Below are 19106 nucleotides of genomic sequence, written 5' to 3'. Positions count from 1 at the left end.
TTGTGATTCCTAGCTCATAATTTCCTGATGTGAGTATATAATCCTAGTAGCTGTAGAAACTAGGAAAGTAAAAAGGAGCTCTTTGTGGGAGCTTTAGGGAAGTAAATAGTAGGACATAGGTACCATTGAGTGAGGGATTAGAAGACTGGGGGAGGTCTTTCACTGGGGGTTTGAGGGAGGACAATAATAAGACAGACAGACAGACAGAGACTGAGACAGTGCAACTAAGCATTTTTAAAATTCAAGAATCATAACATTTCATGTTTGCATAAAAGTGTATTTGTATACATACATTTATTATTTAAATAAATTATGCCACAAAGGGTGATAATATTTACCACCAAGAGCCATAGAGTATCTTAACAAAATCCCCAATAAGAGACATGCGAGACCCCCATTCCACTTGTTGACCAAGGGAGTCCAAGAGACTCTGAAAACTATATAGGATTTTGTCTTTGATTGCCTCCCAGAATTTGGAGGTAAGACTGTGTTACTGGAGACAATTCAGACACAAGACTTGGAGGTTTCAAACTGAATGGTATTTGGAAGTCTCCTGCCTGAACGCTACTCTTCATAGTACTGGATGCAACCTCCCAAGGAAGGAAAGTAATAGTCCTACCCAGCCGTGAGGCCCAGAACCACATCAGTGACCATCAAGGCATCATATCCCTAAGGGTGCATAGTGACATGCATATACTGGTGGTAACCAGTAGTTAGACTTAATGTCTACTCTATGAGAGCTCACGCCTTGGTACTGTAAAGCTAGCCAGTTACCTGTGACTGGTGGGGACATGGAACATAGAGGAGAACCCACGACTGCCCTGCCTAAACTAGTATAAATTCTATCTACTGTCTAAATATGTATCCTTATACCTCAAAATAGTATTGATCTCACACCTCATCAAAGAAGCTTCCCCCCAGATGGATAGGGATCATTAAAGAAATCTGCAATTAGTCAAAACACAGAAATAAGTTGGTTGGCATGCTCAGCCTCAGTTGTTACATTTTCAACACAGCCCCTACTCTTACGGTTCAAGGAATGAGGAGAAAGAAGGAGCAGAAAAGTAGTGCCAGAGCACCAGAGCATCTCTTGGGAAATTGGCTTTTATGTATGACAGGCTGGCTGTATCCAAAACAATCTCAGCAACATGGTTATCTAAAGAAGACCTGCATAATGACAGCACTACCGGACATACTGATGTGGATGGGGAAAACCTCCCAAGGCTCCATTCTAGATGAAGATCTACAGGCAATTAATGACTACCAAGAGAGGGAGAGTTAGTCTTTGCCAATAATGCCAATAGTCTAGGCCCTCCAATTGGTTATTTAAAGCCAAGTGGTTATCTCTTTAAAAAAAAAAAATGCATACAGAGAAGCAATACTAAATGAACTCTAAATGAACTCAGCCTGATGGATATATATAGATGTTCATACACACACACACACACACACACGCACACGCACACGCACACGCAACAACAATTGTTAAAAGAAGACATGAATTTAGGAGGGAATGCGGTACAGCATGGAAGGAGTTGAAGGAAGGAGTGAGGAAATGATATAACTATAGTACACATAAATAAAACTTAAAGTTTTTAGAAAAGAATGATTTCAAAATGAGAAGCTGAGTTCTTGAATTATATATGTTAATGATTAACTACGTTACCAATAATGTATCAGTGTCACATTAAGGAATGAAATCAAAACACTTAGCTTAGAGTCACTTAACAAGAGCAAGTTCTTATTTGAGTTATCTACATATTCCTTGTGTTTTCCATCCTTTGTCTGTTGTAGGAATCCAAATCTGTGCTTGCCTATGGGTCTTTTGTCCGTATGTGTTTGTCCCTAGCAAAGGGCTTCACTCTGTGTTTATTAAACAGCGCAGAAAGTATCACAGTGGGAAGGAATGAGTTACTTTACAGAAATCTTAAATAAAGGTTTTAAAATGGATTAAACTATTGGCTCCAGTGGATCCCAACTCATCCAAATAACAAAAGTGATTGTTTTATCAACAAATAACCTTAAATGAATGCTTTCCGCTTTTATGGTTGATTTGAGGAAGTTATATTCAACTTCTGTATTGGCTGCTTTCAGCAAGTGATATAAAGTGTTCTAATGAGTTAAGGTCATGGAGGAATACATAATTTAAGATTGTAGTTATGCCTTAGCTTAGGTTGTAAAAGCTGATTTCATGGGCAATGCAAGGCAAGTAAGATTGGTCCTTATGTTGTTCTTAAAGGCAAATTAGTTTGAGTACATAGTAGATTGGTCTTAAATTGTGACTCCAAGATGTATTATTAATTTCGCTATGAGCTCCAGCAAAAGTTCTAGTCCCTTAGAATGTAAGAGATATTTGTATAATGTCACATCTCTGCAACTGAGGAAAAGTGAGAGAAATTTCTGAGGATGAAAGACGTTTTAAAGTATTCCTTGTCTAAGGAAGTTTTTATGGCTATGGGAGAAAGTGTAGAAAGTCTGATGTAATTGTTGTTGAAATTGATGAATTCTCTGGGGTCTCTTGAGCTAAACTAATGGATCACTCACATGATTTATGCCAATCTCTCTGGCCCAGGGAATGATCAAGTTTATGTACTGCTCACTGAAGAAGCCTTTTAGGTGTTCTCTTACAAGATTGTCCCCTGCCTAGCTAGTGATTGAGTATTCTTGACTGAACACAAATGATTTAAAATAGTAAGTAGCCCCATTGTCCTGTAAGTGCTCAGGGTGGGAAAGGTTTGACCCCAGACTGGTCTTGGTGTTTGGTTTTCCTCTCTTCTCTTGGAATGCTGAGAAAACTTTAAGATCAATGCAGTAACAGACCACTGGATGCTCAACCATTACCTTGGAGCTGAAGCATTTCAGAGGTTTTTTTTTTTAATGTTTGAGTCACATCTTTGGTTGCTATACTGATGGGGCAGAAACAGAAGGATTCATATGTAAATGTATTTAATCGAAAGAATATGAGGACGCCTTTTTGAAAACACAAACTTAATAATGGAAAGGAAGCCATACCCAGAAGGAAAAGCATGGAAAGGAATATAGGCTAGGCAGATAGTCCTGTCTCTGGATTGTCTAGCACTTGACAAAACCCATTCTTCCTGGTACTGCTCTTGTCTGTCAGTTTTGTCCAGGCCATTTATGAGCTCCAATCCCAGGTCCCACCATTGAACAGTGAAACAGTGAAGCTGCTTTTCAAGAAGCTAGTTGTCCTGTGTTATGAAAAATGCTGAATGCGTAAACTGTCACCCCTGGGTATCACATGGCACTGAATAGCTTTCCCTAGATAGACATGAACTCATCCCAGATAGGATGCTAGCTAATAGCCAAGCATGGAAACTGCTTTACTCAAATGTAGCTTAGTGAGCCTATAAATCTTTGGGCTACGTACAGGAGTACAAGTCACTTTAAGGGATTGGTGTCCTTGAAAAGCTCACCCCAGCATGGGGGATGACTCCTTGTATCTCTGGGGCTCCCTAAGTGGCTCAATGCCCACTTGGCCAGTAGAAGCACTTTTTTCCTTAGCAATTGTTTGCTGATATCTTGAGAATATTGTAGGCTTCAGATGTCAGAGACTTGAAAGTTTTGTGTACTTCTTGAGTCTTTTGACCTTCTGTCATTCCCCAAAACAGGGAATGTCTCAGTTAAAAGCTACAACACAGCTAACAGAGAGCCCAGAAACAAGCTTCTTTGAGCCATTGCCCAGAAGAGTCACTTTACCTGCCCTGTCGAGTAGAAGGTACCAGTGTGAGAGCCAGACAGAGTACCTGTCATGGCTCCATTGTGACTCTGGTCCTGATACATGTGGGTCTGTGGTCACCTGAACAAGACATATCTGCTCATATGTTTCACTCTTGGTCTTAGGTGGCAGACTGTATGTGGAGGTTATGGAACCTAAGGAGGTGTAAATCTAGTGGAGGAAGTCTGTCATTGGAACTGGGCTTTGGGGGTTTATGGCCTTGTCCTACTCCCTGTTCTTTCTGCTTCCTATGAGTATATGAAAGTATGATCAGCCAGATTCTGCCTCTGTCTCTATGCTTGCCCTGCCTGCTGCCATACCTTCCCCACCATGATGAACGCCATCCTTCTGGAACAATAAGCCACGTAAACCCTTTCTTCTTTAAGTTGCCTTTGGTCATGATATTTTATCACAGTCCTGTGAGAGTCACTAAAACAGGGTCTCTCACCCTGGAGGTGTGCAAGGAGGTGAAGGACGCAGAGCAAAGCTCTTGTTCCAGTGTGGTCACCCCCTCCCTTACCCCTTGCTTTCTAAAACCCTGTTCTCCGTGGTTGATCAGATAGCTGAGTGCAGCATTTGATTGCCTGCCAGGAGAGGCTTAGGGAGTCTGCTGTGGAGAACTAACACTTATGAATTATCCAACCTGTGCGGTTTTCTTAAACAGCAGTGCGGGGAAGGACTAAGGTCAGGAAATAGCCTAGTCGTCAGCCTGAACTCTGATTCCTAGATCGGGGTGGTAGACTTGGCCACCTTGCATAGCTCATTGCCAAATTCATGCTACTCCATTTGTATCTTTTGTGCTGTGTGATTTAAATGGGTATGAATTTGCTGTCAAATTACAAATATTGCAAGGTTCTGGGAGGATTTCTATTTTTTTCATTTCCCATATTACCCTGCTGTTCTGGCAGGGTATGTATTTCTTAATCTTACTATATCTTAATCTGAATCTTATTGAGTCAGAAACTGGAAAGACTGTTTCCCAAGACAGGCCTGAATCAAACTTATTTTAAATGAGCAACAACTTACTAAAATGAGAAAAGAAGAAAAAGCTGGCTCCTGGGAACATAGTGTAGACTTTCAAAAGCTCTATAGAGCTAATGAAACTCAGCTGGAGTGTGAAGACCCATGAAGTCAGATCACCTCTACCCTACTACAGCTGAGTTATTCATGAGTTACCAATTATGAGAAAATGAGTACTTTCTAATCAATCCATCAGGATTGCTAATTATAGGATTTATAGTATTTATGATACTTTCCCTCTGAGTGTAAATAAAAGTATAATTTCTTCAAGTAAATGCCACAAACCACCTAAAATACAATCAATGTTGTCTTGAGAAAGTGCAAGATTGAGAAGGTGTCTTCTGATGATAAATAAATCTCTAAAGAAAGGGCTGGCAAGCAGTCTTTCTCCCATGGAGCCTCCCTGTTTGGCTTTGACCGTAGATACGTTGACTAGATGGAAGTTAATGACCATCATGGTATGACTGTATGTGTGTCTCAACAGACAAGCACACCCTGTTTAGGGTAATCAAAACAGACCAGAAAGGAAGGTTCTGACCTTCAATCGAGTAATGTTGATAGAAAAAGGATTAGAAATTTACCCTCAATCTGTGATACTTTTGACTTGATAACAAGTTAGATAAAAGCTCTGATGCCTGTGTCTGAGGAGTTGAAAACTATATTTAAAATATATGATGTTAAGTATGCATAGATGTACAGTAGTAAGATGGCCAGAATGTCATGCATCCCTACTCTTCTCCAAGCTCATCAAATTATATAAACCAAATATGCAGCTCTTTTATATCAATTATACCTAAATAATTTTTCTAAAATGATTAGGAAAGAAAAACAGCTTTTCCCATCAACTTTGACCCTCCCCCAAACACACACACATACATACCTGCTAGGTGTAGAAAATAAAAACAGCTAAAAAGCTCTCAGTTTAGGTCATCCATTCTCAGATCTGACCATGCTAGGGTTGCCTGAAGAATGAATCCTAAACAAAAGGTGCTTGTGCTGAGAACCATTGTTATCTTGACTCCTCCCATAAAACTATACCACAGGAAGCAGGAGGAGACCCACCGGGCCACCTCTTCCCTGTGTGAGTTACACCTACAAGTAAAGGGTTCTGCAAAAAGAACTTTTCTAGGGTATGAAAGCACCCTAAAAGAAAAGCTGGGGATGCCGTCCTTCAGATTGTGCTACAAGGAGACTGAATATACGTTGCATCATACATGAAAGAGGTTGCATAGGAAGACCAATTTGGAGATGAGTGGTAGACTTTGGAAAGGGTGTGTGTGTGTCTAACACATTGGTGTGCCTCTCCGAAGTAACAGTGTTTAAGAGATGTGATGGAGAAATGTCACATGGGTCACAGATGGCCTTGTTTTGGAGGGATGCTCAGGAAGCAAGCAGCTTACACAACTGAGAATTGTGGAAGGGAACATGCAAAAGATTGTCACAGTCACTAGTGTGACTAGAATGCCAGGAACCTCTATGATCCTTCAATAGATTATTAGACAAATGCTTATTTGGAACCCTTCCTCGAATGCCCTGCTATATTCCTCTTGTCTTCTTCAGTGGGACTGAGACCAGGATATCCGTGACATGACATGATGATATTAGGTAGTGTCGTAGTAGATATCACTGTTAGGCTAGTTAGGTGGGTTTGTAATTGGTGTGCTAGTAACCCCACCTGTAATAGTGTGGTTAGTAAAATCTCAGTCTATGGTAGAATCTACCTTTGACTGCATCATCATTTTATTATTGATTTGAATGACAGTATGTAAGTCATACTGTGACAATCATTTACAAATTGTAGGTAGCGGAACTCTCTGTTTTCTCTTTCTCCCTTCCCTGATTTCCAGATTTAAAAATGCAGTTCGTATGCTAATGAGGTTTGTTTTCTTGTTTATTTTATCGAAGTGTGAAACCTGATCTACATCTAGTTGTGAGCCTTTCTTCCTGTCTGCTTACCATGTCTTCTGCTGTCAGAGCTCCTGTCTCTTCCCCCACATTGAGATGCTTTATCTGCTAACCTAACAGCAGAGTCACCCTGTACCCTCTAGTAGTTTACTTTGCTTTGCCAGACACTCTCCTAGACTTTAAGAAGGTGCAGCTTTTGGATTCCAGCCTGAGATCTCAGGAAGATTTTGCAATGTTTTCAGACCCAGGTCTGACTGTGGAATCACTGGACATTGCTGTGGTGCTAAAGAAGCTGCCATTGAGTCACAGTAGGAAGGAGGAAGAAAATAAGTTATGCAATAATTTGAATTTTGGGGTCCCAGTGAACGTATCTCATAGTCATCAGTTAAATATCAGAATCTGAAGAAATAATAAATTCCTCGAGTGACAGAATGTGGATCCAAAAATAGGGTAAAATAAAGGCCAGATTTTGTAAGTTGACATTGTTTGAGGTAGATGTAAAGTATTTACATCCTCAAGCTTCACTGGGCCAGTACAGGATGGGAAGGCAGACTAACTGAGATGAACCTCAATGTTTGTGTTTGTGAATGAGCACTCCGGAAGAGAAGCTGTGTCTGCAGTGTTGACTGATTAGAACTATAACGCTGTGGAGAGAATGGAATGTGACAGGCCCAGAGCCTGGTGACCTTCTTACCCACCTCTGTATCAGAACTAACATCCCATGACTAATGGATAAGCACCGTTTCCAATCTATTAACAGACTACGAGTTTCCACCAGCCTCGAAGCTAAGAATGTTATCAAATAGCAAGCATCTCAGACCCACAGAAAGCTTCCCCGTCTTGCCATAATCACTTCTCTGATGTGCTCACCAATGTATTTTTAAATTGTCAGGATTTATAACTTTATTCTGTAAAACTATACAACTTCATGAAATTGCTTCCATGTTGGAATATTGTATTTAGGGTAGTCTAAATCTATGTTCCCGGGCCATGGTCAGTGAGAGTGACTCCAGAATAAACTTTCTCATATTCCCTTTAAGATGAGAGTTGTGGTGTTTGGATTGAGAAGTTGATGGAAGGTTTTTCACCATTTCCTTGTGTTGCAGTTGGTAAAAAAAAAAAAAAAAAAAAAAAATAGTAGCAAGAAGTGTGGAAATGGGCAAGAATTGGGATTCTTTGGGTAATGGAAAGTCAAGATAGTGCCCAACTTGGGCATAGTCTCCTAAGAAGAGGAAGAATTATAGTTGGTAGTATTGTCCAAACAGGTCCAGACATCAAGTTAAAATATCTGGTATTGGATAGAAACAAGCAAAACAGATAAAAAGAAAAGAAAACAAAAACCAAACAAAGAGAAACAACAACAAACAACCCCAACCGTCCGATTTTGGCAAACATAGACATGAGGAGAATAGTTTCCAGAATCTTAGTGCTGTAAGCAGGGAAAAGATTGCATTTTATTTTTCAGTAAGTTGTTGTCTCACTGTATTGCCAAGACTGAACTAGAACTCCTGGGTCCAAATCATTCTTCTCTCTTGGGCTCCTAAGTAATTGGCACCAATTACTAAGCCACTGTCCTTAGCTGAGAATTTGAAATTAAGTCAAATAGTACTTAAAAGATAAAATTATAAGCTTAATTATTAGCCATACCCTGTCATCTTACACCACCCTATGATGATAGCAGTTTATAGCTATCAAGATCTCTTATCTCTATATCTTGCATCCTGAACTCATATTACAGTTGCTTTACCACATTCAGAGTTAATTTCTTGCTTACCATATTAACTGATATCTATTTAACATCTGCATGATACTGGGTTACTATGACAACTTCAAGAGTTTGTTTAAAATAGCAAACATTTATATCTCTTTTATTCCTGAGGCTAGAAGACATGATGGTGCCAGGTGACCCAGTGTGGTTTGTAGACAGCCACCTTCCTTTCCCAGGGGAAAAACCCAGGCTGTGTCCTGCCTGGCCTTATAAAGACACTAATCTCCCACCCCAAGATCCACCCCCAGGGCTTCACCTTTATGACATGATAACTTGTCAAGGCTTGCCTTCAAATAATATCCCATTCAAAATTAGCATTTTTAACATGGATTTTTGTGGAACATGCAGGGGAGGGAACAAGAATATCCAGTCCATCATAGTAACTGAAAGGAAAGGGAGTGGGGTTTTTTTGTTTTGTTTTGTTTTGTTTTGTTTTTCTGAGATGGTCTCCCTCTATAGTGCTGGCTGGTCTAGAACTCACTGTGTAGGCCAGGCTGTGTAAGACACCACAGAGATCTCCCTGCTTCTACCTCCTGAGCGCTGGCAGTAAAGGCTGAGTTGTCACACCAAGCCTATAAGGGAGTCTTTATTTGTCAATATATTGACAGTGAACATTCCCTGACCTTATATGCCTTCATAGTCTATTCTTGAGATTTGTACAATAAGTGTGTCTAAAAGCCAGACCTTCTTCACTCCTGGACAGTGCTAATAATGACACATGCTTAGTTCTCAACTTTAAACCTTGGTAGAGAGACCATCTCATTCTTTGCATTATTAAACTGCTGCTTGCACGCACTGCAAACTCATGCCCCCAAAGCACCCTTCCTTTCACAGTTGGCACCTTAAGGACTCTATCACTTATCGTGCATCCAAAGAGAGTGAGATAGACACTCTGATGTCATCTTTGGAATATACTGAATTACAAATTAATACCTGCTCAAGGTGATGTGTCCCATTCTGTGACCTTAGTACAAGTCTACATTTGGATCCCGGAGTGCAGTGAGAAGCACTTGGCTAACAGAAAACAATTTCAGTTGTCCATTTCTGCCAAGCAGAAGTTCCAGGCCCATATAATTATAAGTACTCACAGGTGAGTTTGGATAAGAAAGATGTTCTTTTATCCTGTCAGCCTGAGAATTTATATATTTGGTGCACAGTAGAACAAGACAGAAAATCTGCTCTGTTGACACCATCTGTTTTATACCCAGTTTCGTATTAATGACTTCCTTCAGAACATAAATGCTTTTTCCAGGCACTAGGTACTTTGAGTGTGCTAGATAATGGGCTTATTTAGTATATATATATCACCTCGTAATGTTTTCTACTTTTAGTTGAGCACAAAGTTGTAATTAACATTTTGTTTATAATTGCCTCTATTAGAAATGGCAGCAGGGTGATCTGCAGTACACCATCAGCTTTATTGGCAGAAAGTGGTGAAGACGAAGGGACAAGAGTTTAACCCCCTTGTGACTGGGTTCTTTTGAGTGGCTAGCTCCAGCCAGTATCTGATGCTGAGAGCCAGACCAAAGGGCAGAGGCGCCTTAGGGATGCAGTATCTGATGCTGAGAGCCAGACCAAAGGGCAGAGGCGCCTTAGGGATGCTGAAGAGTGCATGGTTGTCTAGCTAAATGGGCCATAATGAGTGCTTTGTAAACGTTTTAAAAGAAGAACATAGACAGTCATTTGACAATGTATATTTGCAGCAGATATTTCCAAACTGGTTCCTGAAAACTGGACTTGGACGTTGAATCTTTCTAAAAGGAAGAATCTGAGATAAGAACTCATAACCCACCATGATCATGATATTCTGGGATATATTGAGTGGTACATGTGATATATTAACAAATACAGGTAATAATTTTCAATATACTTAAATATTAAATACATACACACTCAAAATTCTAGGCAAGGAGCTCTAAATATGTATATAAGATAGACTGTCTTCGTGCTTCCTCTGTAGGATGTCAGGACTTAGGCTGTTTCTTATAAGGTCAACAGTAAAAGTGAAACATTTTAGCAAATGTGGTTCTGGAAAGACAATCTGATCACTAACTGTACCACTGTAGCCCCTCACATCGGTTAAGGAAAGTTACAGATTGAATGAACTGACATCAGCATGGTGACAACAGAATGAGCTTTTCCTTCTGGTTTATTGTTTGCCACATACATGGATTTTCTGATTGATGGGAGAGAAGAATAGTTCTTGTTATAGCCGAGGTTAAACCCAGAGAGGGAGACAGAGGAATCCATTTTGCAAATGTGGCATAAGAGCAGGAGAGCAGTATATGCTCAGGAGAGCTCCATCTGGCTCCTCCACAGCCCGTGTGCTGTCAGAAGACAGTAGACAGTGTTCATCTGTAGCAGGTGAACAGAGTGCTCCCATGTATCAATATCTTTATGGGGATTATGCCTTGTAAAGTTGATCGTTGCTGAATATCAAATGGTAGAATTGGAAGCAAAAATGATAGTGGCCATTTGGCCAAACCTTGTTTTACCCCAGATGTGGGGGGCCAGAAGGTTGGTCCCACTTGGGATTGCTAACAGTAGAAAGTAACCCCAGAACCAAGAAGATTAGATGTGGGGCCTCCCAGAACTACCCAGGGGGATAACAATTTTGGACACAATAGAACTTTTAGCATACCCAGGTTTATTTGTTTGTTTGGGACTTTCCCAACAGTAGCTCTGAAAAATATGCCTTATGATATAGCCTATTGTACACATATGTATATATAACAAGAATATGTCCCAGAAAACATTTTCATAACAGAGGCCATCTGACATTTTCAAATCTATGTTTACCTTGATAGTATCAGTTATAATCACCTCTAGATATTGCAGCAGCTGGAAAATACTGTAAGTGCATTGCCAAACCAACACCATGCTATATCTTGTATAACCTGTCAATGATCATATTACTTCAGTCCTTTAATGATTGGTCCTTGCTAACTATAGCAAGCTCTTAATGTAAATACTGCAGTCCTTTCTGGAACTCTTTCTCGCCAATGCAAAATTCCAAGTTGAACTGAGAACCCCTGTAGCTGGTATCAGTTTAGCTGTAGACTCCCGTTTATGGGCTCAGCTCAGAGGCCTCCTGCCATTTGCATACGGGTTATAGTGCTACCTCCATGGTATCCTTTCAGTTTCCTAGCAGAAGGGTTGAGAACAAAGAGAGAAATTAAGAACAGAGAAAGTGTCCCATCATTAGTGTTTGGTTCAAGTGGTAATGTTTCAGAAACCTACTGACCTCCTGGCTTACTTTTCTTGTAGTGAAAAAAAGCATTTAAGTAAGGAAGGGTTCATTTTGCCTTACTGTAGTCCATCATACTGAGAAGTCATAGCAGTGAGTGTGGCTGGAGCTGTGTTGGTAGTAATACCAGGCAGCTGGTCATATTGAACCTGCATCAGGAAACAGAGGGCAGTGGGTATGGGTGCTACGCTCACTTTATTTTTCTGGGGTCACAGCCCATGAAGTGTCTTAGGGTTTTACTACTGTGAACGGACACCATGACCAATGCAAGTCTTATAAAGGACAACATTTAATTGGGGCTGGCTTACAGGTTCAGATGTTCAGTCCATTCTTATCAAGGTGGGACCACGGTGGCATCCCAGCAGGCATGGTGCAGGAAAAGATGAGAGTTCTACATCTTCATCTGAAGGCTGCTAGTAGAATATTGACTTCCAGGCAGCAAGGAGTAGGGTCTTAAAGCCGACGCCCACAGTGACAAACCTATTCCAACAAGGCCCACCTCCAAATAGTGCCACTCCCTGGACCAATCATATACAAACCATCACATGAAGTGATGAGGATGGGTCTCCCTGCTTCCGTTAAACCTTTCTGGAAATGTCCTCAAAAAACAGGCAAACTCCAATGTTTGCCTTTAAGTCCCATCAGGTTAGCAATGAAGATTAGGCATCACGCTAGCCAAGTTCACTCTTGCTATCAGCAGACAGTAACCAGAGCAAAGAGCTGCTGGAGTAGCCCTTAAGTCTTATTTTTTGTTGTTGTTGTTTGCATCTTACATATGGTTACTAGACATTGGCAAACCACTTAAAGAGGTGTCTGTAAGAAGTGTTTATATCCTATAAATCTTGCCATTATTTATGTTGCTGCTTTGAAACAAACTGCTGCAAGCTTTTCTAGTTAAAACACCATGCCTGTATTACCTCAGTCTCTACATATGCTAAGTGTGAGCCCAGCAAAAGTAGTTTCTCTGCTCATGGTTTCACAAGGCTGAAGTCAAGAGACTGATTCAGTTGAACTCTCATTTAGCACATGGAGTCCTGGTTCCGGTTGGGTGTGGGAAGCCAGGTAATTCCCCATTACAAGATGGCGCCGACTTCCTGCATGCTTTCTTGATAAACAAGCAAGGTGCGCATGTGCATTCGGGTATCCGCTGAGTCACTGCTCACCCCGGAGCATGTTAATGAGGTTCTGATGGCATATCCAATCAGGAGGCTCCACGCCTATCCTAAGCATATATAAGCAGCACCAGTTTTCGGGCTCGGGGTCTTTCGCCACAGCAATCAAGCTCTCCCAATAAACGTGTGCAGAAGAATCCTGTTGTGGCGTCTTCCTTGCTGGCGAGGCGGACGCCCACAGTTGGGCATGAGCAGATTTAGGTCCTTATGGTTATGGGACTGCAATTTATCTGAGATTGTTTACAGAGTCTAGAGCTCACCATCACCCCACATGGCTTTCCCATATTTGTGACTCTTCTTCAAACTCAGTAGGAGAATATCCAGTCTGCTCTGGCAAGGTCTTATATCACAAACAATCTTAATTGTGTAATCTTGTGAGTAGACATCTCATTTTGTTTATAGGACCCTCTGCACTAGAGGGAATATGTTCATTCGTATTATGAATCTAACATAGTTGCTAAGAATGTTCATTTTTGCAAACCATTGTAGGAACCAGACCTTTCTCTTTAGTTTATAGTTGTCTGATTTCTACCCACCCTAACAGTAGGAGTCCAATACCTCCCTTAAGCGTTCCTCTCTCCTCCCATACATATAAGCTTACAAAGGAAGATATTCTTTGAAACATTAGTTACCCAGGAGTGCTGACATGGCCGAGGAGGAAATGAAATACTGACGAAGCTTAATGAGTCATCACAGGTTTACAATAGCTCTCACCTCCAGTCAGGGACTTTCTTAAGTGATTCTTCTGGGTTAGGGCAGCCCCTGAACATGTCTCCTGAGTCTGGGTCCTGCCAGAGGCCTCAAGTATGTAGAGATCTCCATTTATGTAAAGATGAGGCTCTAAAATCACTTGAAAGGTTCCCATCGTTCTATTTTGCTATTAAAGAAGCTGAGGCTAATAGGGTTTAATAACAGAAATCACATAGCTAGTAAGTGCCCAGACCTACTCAGTTAACTCCGCCCTGTAATCTGTGACTCATGTATAACCTGCGCTTTTAACTTGTGAGGCACGTGGAGGCAGGCCCACCTTTCCCACGCTCCCGGGTTCCAATCAGCAGAGAGCATATCCTCGCTATTACTCACCTGTTGCAGAGCTTCCTCGGAGCACGGATCTGGTAGATGCGATGCTTTTCCAGGTCCTGGAGCCTCTCCAAAAGGAATCCATTTTGATTTTTCTAAGAATGTTTATGCTTATAGTGATTCTGGATGGAACACCGTGATGAGAAAATCAACCCTTTTTAACCCAAAAATTGTGCTCTCTCTCCTGCAGATGCCGTTCCTATGAAGACTGCTGTGGCTCCAGGTGCTGTGTGCGGGCCCTCTCCATACAGAGGCTGTGGTATTTTTGGTAAGTTACAATTCTTGCTTGATCTTGGAAAGTTCCAGCATCGGCCTCGAGCAGCTTCTTAGCCAGTTTTTAAGATGGTGTTGAAGCGGATTGTCTTGAGGAATCAGAGTGAGTGGACTGAGATTTATGACAAAGTTTCTGCTGCCTAAAAATCTTCCCACATCTATGTCTACTGCATCTTAGCTTTCAAGACAGTCGCGCTGCATCCTCACATCTCCCAGGCTCCTCACAGAGCTCGAGAGAATATACAACATAAATCAGATCACACCAGGAGCATCCTCCCACCTCCTCAAGGTCCTCACAGAGCTCTAAAGAACATACAACATCTATCAGATCACACCTGGAGAGAAGAGTGGGAGGCAAACTGTCACTTAGAGAGTAGCCTTGTGAAAGTGTTGGTTCACAGAGAGGCTCCACGAAAGTCTCTGGGAATAAGCTGTGCTCTGTAGTTAAGTCATTTCACATGCCGATGATAGCATGGTGCTGGAGAGGGGATTTCTGTAAAATTCACTCAGCATTTCTTAAGCTCATCTCCTTGGCTTGCTTGTAGTGATCATGTCCTCCAGTACATGCAGCTAAGGATTGAATCATCACACACTCTTCATGACTTTAAAATTCTGACCGTACTGATACTTTAACACTTACAGCATTACTGGAAGTTTACAAACAAACAGCCAAATGAATTTTCCTAAGGGTTTGCCTCTTTCTCTTGACAACTGTGAATAAGGAAGTCAACAGGGATAGCAAGTGTTTCCAACAAAGTTGTTTTCTTTATAGCATAGATCCTGTACCACCAGCAGCTCCTTGATCAGGCTTGGGCATTTAGCATCTGGGCATCATCTGCTCACTTGGGCATGGCTAGGCCTCCCTTGGAGCTGTACTTCCTCCCAAGCAAAGAGAATTGGTATTCTGCCTCTCCCCTTTTCTCATAGATGCTAGAGGCAAAGCCCCTGCCTGGCAGATGATGGCATAGAACCTGAAATAATCCATGTGAGAAAGCTACACAGCACCATACTTTATTAAGCCAGTTGAGAGCTTACTGAGTGCTGTAGCCAGCTGACCAAGTGTAAGCTCAGGGTTTTCAAAGTCAAAAAGTCAAAAGGCTGCAATGACAGCCTTCCTAGTATAGGCCAGAGGGTCTTTACAGTGTGACCTTTGATCTTGTGGAACATTACACAAGGCCTTTCCTCCAGGGGAACCAAGTGGGTTTGTTGGTTGGTTGGTTGGTTGTTTTTTTTTGGGGGGGGGATTGTTGTTGTTATTGTTGTTGTTGTTTTATATATCAGAACCCTTCCTCAACAGGGAAGGAGGGTCCTTCTGTGTTGTAAAGCACTTTTCCCTGAGGAGAGAGAAGACAAATGTGGCTCCCAAGGGAAAGAGGTGTTGGGGGTGTGGAAGTAGGGCGTGGGGAGGGATTAGGACAACCTGACTTTTCTTAAGCTGTTCCATTCTCCACTTCTCAACCCTTAAAAACATTAATTTAACTCAAAGTATTTATTGTTTGACAAAGTTTAGCAACTAATTTAAACAGAGTCTGACAACATATAGCAATTAGTAAAATTGTGTGTCAGATGCCAGTCCTACAGAGCCATTGTGGCTAGTCCTGTAGGAAGCATTATGATTAATAGTTCCATGAGTCTAAAGTGCAAAAAGGCCATAGTGACCCTGTTGAAGTTCTCAAGCCTCTGTCATGTGGAGATCTATTGGCTTCCAGTGGTAGCAGTATTGAAGAAGCTGTAACTGTCACTTCTAGGAGGTGACCCAGAGAGGCTGTCTGGAGGGACTTTCATGGACCAGGTCTTCTCCTCACCTACCCATGGCACCTGCATCTTAGTGTTTGGATGAGTGCCCGTAGCTTACCTGCCTTGCTGACCAACTCTGTGGCACAGGCTCTATCTTATATTATCTAACACTTTCTTGGGACTTCCTACAGAATTGGGTAATTACTTCTTAGCCCTGAAGATTTTAGCTAAGAGGAGAACAGAAAGCCAAGATATGTCAGCTCTGGAGATATTGAGTACCTCTGTGTACCAGTACCCCATTAAATCTAATCAAATTGATCCCAGTGGTGGTGGTGGCACATTCTTCACTGCCTACCTCAGTGTTCTGGGTTCCCTAATGAAATAAATACACACACACACACACACCCGCAGCTTTTGTATTTTTATATGCCTTAAACAACATAATGGCTGGGCCACTTCCTAACCTGCACATGGCTGATCTGCCTCCCTCTGATAGTCCCAAGTTACTACTGAGTAACTGTATTCTATATTCTATCTTAGCTACCCTGGGACCACTCTTCCCCAGGTCCTACATGACAGTTACATCTCTGTCCCCCACCTTCTCAGGCACAGCATCTTTCCTGTCCTCCTGGAATAATGGATCACCGTCTTCCTCCCTGGGTCCCTTGCCCGGGATCCTATATGCTCAATTTCTCCAAGTATATGCTCAATTTCTCCAAGTATCTGAAGCTTAACAGAGGTATTAAATGGTTAGACATACATCTTTAATTTTTTGTTGACACGAATAGACTATTAAAAACCCAGGAATCTTAATCACCAAACATACATTATTCTTAAGTTCTATCATTCTTTTATTTTATCATAAAAATATATTCTTGATCCAAAGTTTAACATTTTTTAAACCAAAAACATAACCTCATATTTTATAAGCTATTTCCTTCCTTTTTTTAAAATTTTATTTCTCTAAACAAGAGTTGAATTCAGGGTATACACATGACATACTGTAGCAAATTAAGATAACCTATACCCAGACTGTTAACTATCAACCATTTTTTGTTGTAAGTTTTGAGTAATATTTCCAATTAAAACTTTACAGTTTTTTTTAACTGCTTTCCCCCTTCCCTCTAAGGTCTTACAATTTCTGAGAGGAAGAAAATTTACATTTCAGCGAGAGCTTTAAAGATACACCTGACTTTGAATGGGAGAAAAAAATGAAAGCAAAAATTAAGAAAGGAGCAAGTATTTAAAAAACTAAAGAAATTACATCTGGACCTTGCTATATATAAAGCTTTCTGATTTAAAAAAATTAAATACTGTGAGATACAATAGTAAAAAATAAACTTAACATTTGCTGCAGGAAATTTTCTCTATGAGGGAGTGTTAGGCAGTGTTTATTTTTATTGAGATCTTTATAAGATGAATAGGTAGATAGATAGATAGATAGATAGATAGATAGATAGATAGAGCAGCATTTTCATTGTTACATAGGTGGGCATCTTTCCTATTCTTAGTTTTTTCTCCCAAAATCTTTGAGGTCTCATGCAGTTATGTCCTGATTACATACAACCAGCTGGGAGGAGTGACCAAATACTCAGATGAGAATCTAATGACATTGCCTATCTCCTCCTTTCATAAAGGAATACTAATATTTAACAAGCCCATCTGTGGTTAGGCAGGCACAGTATTATTGAGAAGTTTTAGAAAAAGTTTTTGTGATAGTTTGAATGAGAATGGCCCCCATAGGCTAATTTAAGTGGTTGAGCCCCAATTGGTGGAAACTGTTTGGGCCATGTTGGAAGAAGTAGGGGTTGACTATGAGATTTCAAAAGCCCAGGCCAGGCCGAGTATTTCTCTCTGTCGTTGGATCAGGATATAAACCTCTCAGCTACTTGGCATGCATATCTGCTTTCTGTGATAATCATGGATTAACCCCAAGTCCGTAAGCAATTTGTGTGTGTCTGTAGAGGGAGGCTAACAATGTAAAAAGCTTAATAAGGTGGAGATTTTATATATATATATATATATATATATATATATATATATATATATATACCAAGTTGCTTAATAATGTTAGTATGGTAAACTAGAGATCCTTAAACAGAAAACTATGAAAACCAGACAACAGTACTCAGAAAATGTTGGCATGGTTGTTGTGACCCCCACCCCCAGGTGTCTATGTCTGTAAAACTGAGAAGTAAAAGCAAGAGTCTCGAGGCTTTGTGGGACAGAAACAAAGCCTGGCCACAGGCATAAGGCAAAGCAATCCTCAAAACAGGAAGAATGTCCCCTCTCAGACAGGGGAAGCAGGCTTAAAGACAAAGTGGAAATGTAGGAGCTAGTAGAGATCCTACCTCCAGCCTCTCTCCTGAGCCACATAGCTAAGGGCTGGGCATTCCCACGCTGAAAAGGGACCTTGTACCTGTGGTCACTCTGAGTACACACTGGACACATCATTATACCAGTCAGCTGGTCCTTCATCCAGACGAAACCCAAACCAAAACCGGATCTTTCCTCATGTTCTTCATGTTGTAGTTACCCAGCTGCCCAGCCATAAAAGTATTTTTGTTGCTATTACATAACTATAATTTTCTACTGTTATGAATCATAATGTAACTATCACATAGAGAGGCAGAATCAGAAAACCAAGCCCTCTACCACTGGTATCCCAACTTGGCACAGGAGGACAAGAGAAGGAGCCTCATCACGAGTTTTCTTCACAAGCCTTAAGGCTTCTCAAAGCATCGCGTCTTCCTAAACTCTAAGGATGCTCCACAAGAGGCCTACCCATCCTTCCCAAAACAGGATCCTCAAAGTCCTGTCCTTCTCCTCCCTGAAAGAGCTCCTCTAAGAGCCCTAGGAGAGGCCCAAACTTTCTTTTTTTTTTTCATTATTTTATTAGATATTCTCTTCATTTACATTTCAAATGCTATCCCGAATGTCCCCTATACCCTCCTCCCACCCTGCTCCCCTACCCACCCACTCCCACTTCATGGCCCTGGTGTTCCCCTCTATGGGGCATATAAAGTTTGCAAGACCAAGGGGCCTCTCTTCCCAATGATGACTGAATACGTCATCTTCTGCTACATATGCAGCTAGAGACACGAGCTCTGGGGGTACTGGTTAGTTCATATTGTTGTTCCACCTATAGGGTTGCAGACCCCTTCAGCT

General features: G+C 41.2%; 1 protein-coding gene across 2 annotated transcripts in view; it reads left to right on the top strand.

The window, feature by feature from the left end:
* Positions 1–19106, top strand: part of Vopp1 (VOPP1 WW domain binding protein) — a 96107-nt gene that overhangs the window by 31244 nt on the left and 45757 nt on the right. For both annotated transcript variants that reach the window (XM_021189965.1, XM_021189964.1), the window contains exon 3: positions 14119–14196. In XM_021189965.1, coding sequence (XP_021045624.1) covers positions 14119–14196 — 78 coding nt within the window. The remainder of the gene's footprint in view (positions 1–14118; positions 14197–19106) is intronic.

The sequence above is a fragment of the Mus pahari genome, chromosome 2, assembly GCF_900095145.1.
Source record: "Mus pahari chromosome 2, PAHARI_EIJ_v1.1, whole genome shotgun sequence".
Classification (NCBI taxonomy): domain Eukaryota; kingdom Metazoa; phylum Chordata; class Mammalia; order Rodentia; family Muridae; genus Mus; species Mus pahari.
The sequence above is the reverse complement of the archived record's forward strand: the minus strand, read 5'-3'. Positions and strand labels throughout refer to the sequence as shown.